Source organism: Anguilla rostrata, chromosome 4 (assembly GCF_018555375.3).
Source record: "Anguilla rostrata isolate EN2019 chromosome 4, ASM1855537v3, whole genome shotgun sequence".
In the NCBI taxonomy this organism is placed as follows: domain Eukaryota; kingdom Metazoa; phylum Chordata; class Actinopteri; order Anguilliformes; family Anguillidae; genus Anguilla; species Anguilla rostrata.
The window spans coordinates 4,119,631-4,129,349 of record NC_057936.1 but is presented as its reverse complement, the minus strand read 5'-3'; the positions used below and the strand labels follow the sequence as shown (position 1 = coordinate 4,129,349).

At 44.8% G+C, this 9,719-nt stretch overlaps 2 protein-coding genes across 6 annotated transcripts in view; one reads left to right on the top strand and one right to left on the bottom strand.

Moving 5' to 3' along the window:
* The window catches only part of LOC135252251 (PDZ domain-containing protein GIPC3-like), a 20,078-nt gene extending 13,868 nt beyond the window's left edge, over window positions 1-6,210 (top strand). For both annotated transcript variants that reach the window (XM_064330125.1, XM_064330124.1), the window contains 2 exons: window positions 216-297; window positions 3,016-6,210. In XM_064330125.1, coding sequence (XP_064186195.1) covers window positions 216-297; window positions 3,016-3,167 — 234 coding nt within the window. In that variant the 3' untranslated portion in view covers window positions 3,168-6,210. The remainder of the gene's footprint in view (window positions 1-215; window positions 298-3,015) is intronic.
* Window positions 1-9,719, bottom strand: part of LOC135252252 (thromboxane A2 receptor-like) — a 99,302-nt gene that overhangs the window by 68,627 nt on the left and 20,956 nt on the right. For 2 of the 4 annotated variants that reach the window (XM_064330127.1, XM_064330126.1), the window contains one exon: window positions 3,809-9,105. In XM_064330127.1, the coding sequence (XP_064186197.1) occupies window positions 8,785-9,105 (321 nt within the window). In that variant the 3' untranslated portion in view covers window positions 3,809-8,784. Of the gene's footprint in view, window positions 1-3,808; window positions 9,106-9,719 lie in introns of those variants that run through there. The other 2 variants (XR_010329372.1, XR_010329371.1) reach the window with 2 other exon arrangements.

Below are 9,719 nucleotides of genomic sequence, written 5' to 3'. Positions count from 1 at the left end.
GGGATCAAATTTGAATGTTTTTACGTCAGTGGATATGTGGGGTGGAATCAACCCATTTCCCTAACTATTACGCATACTACACCACCAGCACTGCCCCTTTTCCCCCACACGTCCCTCTGAAAGTCCTGAGAAAGTAGCCTTTGGGATTAGACTTTGGCAGCAGTATCAACAGGCCTTCACTCGCTAAGACATGTTTTTTTTTTTTTTCCTCACAGCCGAACGAGTTTGAGGAGAGGGCCACTAAGAAGGTGGACGACCTGCTGGAGAGTTACATGGGCATCCGGGACCCCGAGCTGGGTGAGATTTAAGTCCCTGTTTCCACGGCAGCAGGCAGGGCTGCAGAATGAGGCCTGGTGCATTCTGGGGTTTCACACCAATGTCTGCTCTTAAAGGGGAAAAAAATCATCTCTCTCACACAATGCAGGGTAGGGTAAGGAAGTGCCCTCTTATGTAGTTCCTGTTTTACAAAAGGCTTTTTAGACATGAAGCACGTAATGGACCCGGCTTATAACTGACAAACTCACACACTCACGCTCTCACTCACTCACACACTCACTCACACTCACACATTCACTCACTCACTCACTCACACATGCACTCATGCACTCATGCATTCACTCACTCACTCACACTCACTCACACACTAACTCACACTCACACATTCACTCACTCACTCACTCACTCACACATGCACTCATGCATTCACTCACCCACTCACTCAGGCTGGCTGAAGCTTCTCCAGAAGGGGGCACTGTTAGCCCTCCAGTAGCTGAAATGGCTACATAGGAGTGGCAATTCACATCAATGACGCTGTGTGTCCTAGTTTCTCATTCACCTATACAAAGCTTTTTTTTAAAAAGATAAATGCGTTTGTTAATAAAACTACAGAGCAATGCATTGTGGGAGTTGCTGGTGTTCTGGCTTCAAAGTTCCTCATTCTGAAGGGGGCAGGGGGTTCTTTTTCTTGACGTCTGATTGGACAACAAACCTGCATGAGAACCAAGCCACCGAGAGCACTCAGCAGCAGCTTCAAAAAGAGAGGCTTTGGAATCAGTGAACCAGCAATCCCATCATGCACTGCTCTGTTGTGGTTCCAGTTTTGGCCGTGACCTTTTCACGAGGGAATATAAAAAGGCGAGAAATCTTGAAACAGGAAGCAAGTGTGAATAATTCTTAATTTCCCATTGTCTGCATTTAGAATTAATCTGCATCTTTATCCATTAAAATTGTGCAGTTAGTCCAGTCATTTCTGTTATTGGGCTAATTATGAATGGGAGCCAGCTAGCGCATAGTACACATGCACTATATGACCAAAAGTATCTTGACCCACCTTGGAGGTTGTTATAGCAGCCAAAGGTGGACCAACTCCACATTAATGCCCATAATTTTGGATGAGACGTTGGATGTGTCAGGTGTCCACATACTTTCGGCCACGTTGCGTATCCTTCACGAAAAGCTTTTTTGACCGCGGCCCCGATATCAAAGAGAAACCAGCACCGCTGTATTTAAAAAAAAAAAAAATAAAAAAAAAAAGGGAGGCGGAGTAATCGTCAGGAAGCGAAAGCGCGGAATGTTCCGGAGTCGTGAGCTCCTGCTCCACAGACACACTCCTCCTCCGGAGGACCTCCTCTCCACCGCTTCCTTACAAGGCCTGGTCGCCGTACGGCCCGGCTGGCGGGGCAAACGGAATGCGCGGCGTTCGCTAAGCTTTCTCATCAAAGCTCCCCTCCTCATACCAGCGACGTGAGCTGCCAGTTTTCCCATCCCCTTCTCTCTCGCTGCCTCGGAGAGATAAGGGAAGAAAGGCCCCATCGATCACGCAGACCTCATTACTATTGGGCCCTGGGGCCCTGCGCGCATACCTGCGCTTGGGCAACTGCCCAAACACTGCCAAAGGAGGAGTACTTCTGCGACAGAGAACGTCAGGTACCACACTAGAGGTGCTGGGTGTATGCTGAAAACATGCATAGGGTTTGGGGGTAGACAGGGAGACGTGCCACCCCTTCTTATTGCTTCCATATGAATTCACTGCTAGGCTAGCTGGTGCGCTTGATGTGTGACTTGATGTTTGACTACATGCCACTAGGTGGCAGCAGCAGTGTGTCTCCCCCCCAAAAGCTGAAATAGAACCTACGCCTATGTCTGAAAACTCATTTTCTTATTTTACAATTTATTTTTGCTAATTGCAGGATGATTTACTCATTCACATGCTTCTAGAGAAATGAAAACAACCATTTTGTATCGGATACGAAGAAAGCAATTTAAAAGGCAATTTAATGTACTCTTGGATTAAGAAAAAAAAAAAAAAAAGCGTGTTCCTTGTTTGGCATCTCGGAGTGTTATTGTCAGCCGGGAGGAAGGGCGGGAGAGATCGGAAAGATTGGAAGGTTAAAAGGGATGCAGTAAGCACTCTCAATAATTCCCTGTTTATCCCTAAATGAGGAGGAAACCTCTTCGCTGCTGGAGCCAGTGCGTTTCCTGGAGTGCCGAGCAGTTTGTCTTCATGAAAAGGCCACCGGTTGAATTAATGCACGGCTTTTGGCATCGACAAATGCGGTCCTCACGCTGAATTTCCTCGCAAATTGGAAGGCGTAGGTTCACTCGCAAGAACAGACTGGCTACCTCTGAGCAGAAGGCCCCTTTTTTTTTTTTTAACACCACACGCGGCCATTATGGCTCCATCGCGTAATCTGCTGTGGCTCCAGCAATTGCATGACCTCACAATGGTGACCTCAGACCACCAATAGGAAAGGAGGGCGGCTGACTGTGGCCTTGCTGGGCCAGCCAGCGAGTTTTCCAAAGTTTCATAAAGGCTCTGCAGTTAGTGACTGATCAGAATCTGAAGAGGACGGGTGATTAGTCAGTATCCCCACACAGAGATTTTTAAAATTAAAACAGCCGAGACCTTTTAATTTCACAGTTATTTAGCGGTTCAGCCCATATTCACAACCAGAAATTTAAAAAATCTCTGTGCTTTTCTTCTTTTTTTTTATTATTATTATTTTTTTTTGTTAGCCACCACCATCGTGGAGGCGGGAAAAGACAAGAAGAATCCGGACGACTTCGCGGAGGCCCTGGACTCAGTGCTGGGAGACTTCGCCTTCCCCGACGTCTTCCTGTTCGACGTGTGGGGCGCTATAGGGGACGTGAAAAACGGTCGAGTGTAGCGAGCGGTCGGTCCCCCAAGCCCCGCCCCCTTTCTCTCCTCACCACCCCTGACCCTGTTGCTTGGTTACCATGCCCCGCCCACCCACCCATCCACCCACACAAATAGGGTTCGTATCTGCTCAAACCATATTCTCACACCACACCAGAGGTCCTAGCACCCTGCCGGCTAAAAAAAAATTCAATATGCTATTTTATCGCCGTAACGGTCAACCGACAATTAACAGTTAACCGAGGCTCAGATAGAGGCCTAAGCTGGTCCAGGCCTCATTGCTGTTGACCATAGTTTGGCTGTTCATTTCTTTTCATTTTTAGTTCAATCTGAAGAGTGTATTCATTTTTTTTTTTTTTTTTACATTTTTCCCCTCCATTTTAAAATATCTATTCGAGAAACTTCTTCCCACTCAACCCTAGCTTCTCAGCAGGCCTTACCGCCACCACATCTTTTTCTTGCGAAAGGAATTCAACTGCGACCTTCTCTTCAGGATTTACTGTCCCTTACAGTACGTGTTTAGTTTATTTGTTCCAAAGAGTGCCCTGAACCTATGATTTACCCATACATCACGGAGTCACCATTCCTGAATGACTTCTCAGAGGCCAGCAGAACATTCTTCATAAAATAGGACAACTCCAGCAAGAGGAATCAAGACACATACCGCAGTATTTATTATCAGGATGGATATACGCCATTGACTGTCATTCCATTGCACATAATTCAGGTGCTTTATACATCTGGCATGCAGTAGCAAATATGGACTGGATTACAGGGTTTGATATTAATATGCATCATTCTGGATTTCCCCATTGTTTTCCATGTGCTGTCTATTTCCAAAATGAGTTTCCATAATAGGTTGCGACAGAAGAAATAAACTGAAAAATTCCAAAAGCATAGATGAGTCATTTACATTCGGGCAAAAAAAAAAAACAGAAACCTGCTAAAGGTAGCATTTAGCAAAATGTCCAGGCTGCGATAAATGGCCGCCTCTTTGGATATTCATGTGCAAAAAAATACGCAATAAATATAATATAAACAAGCATGGTGACAGTGCAGCTTAGCAGTAACTCTGGAGGCAGACTCTTTGTGTACACGCATCCTTCAACAGCAGGTCCAAGAACATTCCAGAATACTGACAAGGCAGAACTTCCACCACTCTGGGCAGGAAGTGAGGTCACAGGAGGGCAGGTGTAGAGGGTCAGAATGGAATTCTCAAAAAAAAAAAACCTTCCACTCTGCACGTACTATATATTTCCACATTTAGCAAGAAGGACAACAGCTGTTTTTTTGTAGTTGTTTTTTTTTTCCCAAAGTGAGGATGGTCTGTTTTGGTCGTTACTTTAGAATAGGATGACTTCCCTGGTTTCGATTTGACGTTTTAAATGCAGCTGGTGGCTGTGAAATGTCGCTTCTGGGAAAACGATGACCAACATTGCTGAATTCCTAGAGATTTCCCGGATCAGACCCTAATTTTGGATTTAAAAGAAGGCATATGTGAGCTGACCCAATTGATAGGGTCACGGAGGACATACTGTATGGGCATACCATGCATTCTTAAAATTTTGACTTTATAAGGTTTATGGGAAAGCCATTTCTGTACTTTTCCCACATTGTCGACAATTAAGTCAAATTAGGGTAAAAAACAATTTAAAAAAAAGATTTACCACAAAAAAAGAATTAGCAGATATTCTCAGAGAACCATTAATGCAGGTAATTAGACAAAAATTAATTCACAATGATCCCAAAATGTATAAATTGCGGTCCCCAAATACGTTTTTACTTCCTTTTTATTCTGCATCCAATTTGGAAAAAAGGAAGGTCTTCATATTCTGATAATTTTGAGTTCACATAGAATATCGAGTGGCTTTTAGCAGACAAGGGCTAATTGGATATTTGGCGCGACTGAACTCATAGCATTCCTGGACTTTGAGAGCCACGGGGTCTGCTGGTTTTTTGTTTTCTCTTTAATATCAGCAACCAGCTCAGACCCAGGAAACCAGGTGAGGCGAGGTAACTGTACAATCGACTGCTTTTCAGTCAAGTGTCGAGTAACAACAAAAAACTAAGGATCACTCCCTTAGACGCTGATAAATCAAATCTCATACAGAAAAAATATATAATTCATAAATACATCTTCGGAATGTATTTTAAGATATTTCTAATGCATGGGCCAAGTTTGTAAAAATGAGCCATTTCATTTTAAGTAATGTAATTCCAATTAGTATGTGAAACATAAATATTTAATTAAAATATTCTATGAAAAATATTTATCATATATTTCACATACATTGCAAATACATCACGGAAATACATGAAATGACCAAGTTTTTTGAAACCTATTTTGCCATGTATTATAAATCCATTTTAAAATGCATTCTAAAAATGTATGTGAAATTATTTTTCCCCCTACAAATCACTGATCATATAAATGTGTACTACATATTGTTGAAAATAATCATCTGCTGGAATTTTAAAAGGAGTTTAAAGGGTGAAAGAATTTCATGAGATCGTATGACCCCCTGGAAGAGAATTATGTGTTTTGCTACATACATTTTTGTAAAATTTTGTGAAAGCCAAAATTTTGTATCAGTTGGTCAGGAAAATAAAGACTTGCTTAAATTTGGTATTAAAAAAAATTGACAGGAAGTAGCATTGAGCTGTTATGCAGATTGAGCTGATATACAGATATGCCGTACATCTTTCATCCTAAATGGGTATCTCTTCCGCATTAAAGATTATTTTATACTCGCGTCACATTAGTAAAGTAGTTTGTGTGAGATACAGTGTGTAAATATTGTGTATCTTCAGGGGAACTTGAGTACATTTAGAAGAACGCTAGGTGTTTATTTTTTCTAAATAGCAAATCAGAACAATAATGCCCAGTTATACAGAACGGCATTATTCTGAGGTCCTCTAAGTCAAGTGTGGTGCTTTGCTCATTGTTTTGTATGTCTATTGCATTGTCTCGGTATGAAGACCTGAGAATATAAGGCAAACATACGTATGTGTATTATTATGAACTATTGCTAATAAAAGAATTAACACTCAAATATGGGTTTCTTTGAAGACAACGCGTTTTTCAAACTCATCACAAAAACGGGGCTCCAATTTAGATTCAGTGATAAAAACAGCATGTGCTACCAGCAACAACAAAAAAGGTCTTTCGCACAATATTTTTAACACACGGTGTGTAGAAAGTTCTAGAAGCGTTAGAACATCGGAGGACTTGCTCTCTTAGTACATGGGAAAATTCAATAATAACATCTCTCTTTGATATCCATTCGTCTCATTTTTCATGAGTCAAGTGAAATAGGATGTTTGACTATTAGCACTAAAAGCACATCATAATAAAAAGCAGTTTTAAATGCAGAGATAATATACCGTAGATGAAGATGAAAAGCAGAATACAACAATACCTTTGAGTCTTTAATACAGTAGTGTCAACCTGCAGACACTACAGCCCTACGGGACTAGAGTTAAACCTGCAGACACAGCGCCCCCTCCAGGACTGGAGTTTAACACACCTGCATCAAAGCATGTTGGCATGGCAACCATGTATGCTACTTCGGTGGGTCGTCCACAAAAGTAATAATTATTTGCATTTGAAGCAGAAGCAGTAATTAGCAGTAATAAAGGTTATATATAACAGAAGAGAACCAAAACACATACACACACACACACACACACACACACACACAGAAATTGCTTTGGTATCGTGGCTGAATTCTCACAGTTCTCTGCACCCTTTCAAAACTGAACGCGAGTTGTTTTGTAGGAAAGGGTTCGTGCGTCCCCACAGCAGGAGCGGAGCGGCCTACGTACACAGTGTTTTTCAAAAACCGTCTTCCGTGTCAGACAGATGGCGATTACATAACAAGTCCTCGTTTGCAAAAGCCTTAAGAAACGCAGTCAGAGCTCCCAATTGAGGAAACAGAACATGTCGTGCTGCAGTGAAAATTCGGGGCGCCTGTTTACCCCGAAACCCTGCACAGCATTCAGCTGTTCACCCCCACCTCTGTCTCCGTTCCTGTTACTGACATTTCCATGATCCATTCTAGGCAGAACTGTACACCAGAACCAGAACCAGAACCAGAACCAGAACCATTCTCTCTGTAGTCCGGGAAGCCCATTGTTCAGCGTTGCATGTGACCCGGAGTCTGCTGTACTGCGGTAGCTCAAGCAAAGGTCACGCAGCAGTGTGTTCTGCACAGACAGGTGGCAGCAAAGATTCTATCGACTTTCCAGATGCTCAGCTCCTGTGCTCCCCTCCATCCTCCCTGCTTCTTAACTCTGGGAGTTTTTTTTCGCTTGGTAACCATACTTTCTGGCAGGGACGTAGCTCGGAATTCTGGGCCCCCTGACAGAATATTATTTTTGTTTTAGTAAAGCAGATTACTTTGTTTTATTTGGATTATTTTAGCTCTGGGCCTCCCACCAAACTGTGGGCCCCAGGAACCATCACTACCTTTCAAGGCCCTGCTTTCTGGCACTAGATTGAAGAACATCCATTGCCACCGTATTACATATATTCAGTCTGACATTTTAAACGAATTTTCACAAGACGAGGCATAATTTTCAGTGATGGAGAGCAGGGAGTTGAGTATCTGCTTGTGTCTACGGAATCTGTGGCAGCGCTGATCACACCCTGATTTTTTCGTCCGTGTTTGGAGAGTGGATGGAGAGTTGAGTATCTGGTTGTGTCTATAGAATCTGTGGCAGCGCTGATCACACCCTGATTTTTTCGTCCGTGTTTGGAGAGTGGATGGAGAGTTGAGTATCTGGTTGTGTCTATAGAATCTGTGATAGGTAGCGCTGATCACACCCTGATTTCCTCGTCCGTGTTTGGAGAGTGGATGGAGAGTTGAGTATCTGGTCGTGTCTATAAAATCTGTGGCAGCGCTGATCACACCCTGGTATTTTCGTCCATGTTTGGAGAGTGGATGGAGAGTTGAGTATCTGGTTGTGTCTATAGAATCTGTGATAGGTAGTGCTGATCACAACCAGATTTTTTCGTCCGCATTTGGAGAGTGGATGGAGAGTTGAGTATCTGGTCGTGTCTATAGAATCTGTGATAGGTAGCGCTGCGCGCACCCCGATTTTCTCGTCCGTGTTTACGGAGACTCCTGACAAACGACCCGTTCCTCCTCCATCCTCGGCTCCACCGCCGAAACAACTCCGGCTCCAGACGGCCCACGTCAGGAACGCTTACGGGACGGCCGACAGGTCCTCGATCATTCTGCCGTCGCGGCTAGCGGGGAATTTCGCAAAAAAAAAAAAAAAAGAAAAAACCCCTTTCGCTTTACAATCCGAGACGGGCGCTCGGTGGAACCGAACGGCCGTTAGAATTCCACAGCCTTTGATCTAAAGCCGGACGGCGGCGGCAGACGCCGTATTCCCATAAATAATAAAACATCCATCATCCATTATCTAAACCCGCTTGTCCTGTGGAAGGGTTGCAGGGTAAATAATAAAAACAGATTAATAAAATTAACTGCGTCAGCCGAATGGCAACATTGGGGTGTTTACCAGGAGCGGCGTAGGGTTTCGGGGGAAGTAACTGAACGGCTCAGGCCCGGAACACGTCGATCGTCTCGATGGGTGACAGTTCCTGCGGTGGGCGGGGCTTAGGAGGTCGGTGGGAGGGGCCTGCGGGGAGTGGGCCTGTCCGTCCCGTCCAGGGCTCCACCTTCGTCCACCTTGCTGGCCGCGCCCCCCAGGGAAGAGCGGGTGAGCCTCCTCAGGGAGGCGGTGAAGCCCGGGTACAGGGTCATGATGGACCCGCGGGACAGGTCCAGCTTGGGGTACACGCGCTTTAGGACGGAACGACGGAACAGGATGTAGACCCAGGGGTCCAGGATCTGGTTCCAGGTCGCGAAGCGCAGCCACAGCAAGAGGTACTTGACCTGGAGCTTGCTGCCCGACAGCACAGTCTCTGCAATAAACACCTGCAGGGAGAGAGCAAGCGGGCAGTGCAGTTAGCAATACACACACACACACACACACACGCACACACGCGCACACACACACGCGTGCACACACACACACACTTACATACACACACGCACGCACACACACACACACACACACACACACACGCGCGCACACACACACACACACACTTACATACACACACGCGCACACACACACACACACACTTACATACACACACGTGCACACACACACACACACTTACATACACACACACACACACACACTTACATACCACACCGCACACACATACACACACACTTACATACACACACGCGCACACACACACGCGCGCACACATACACACACACACATACATACACACACGCGCATACACACACCACAACACTACATACACACACGCGCACACACACACACACGCGCACACATACACACACACTTACATACACACACGCGCACACACACACACGCGCGCACACATACACACACACACATACATACACACACGCGCGCGCACACACACACACACAAACTTACATACACACACGCGCACACACACACACACATACACACACGCACACTACACACACACACTACATACAACACGTCA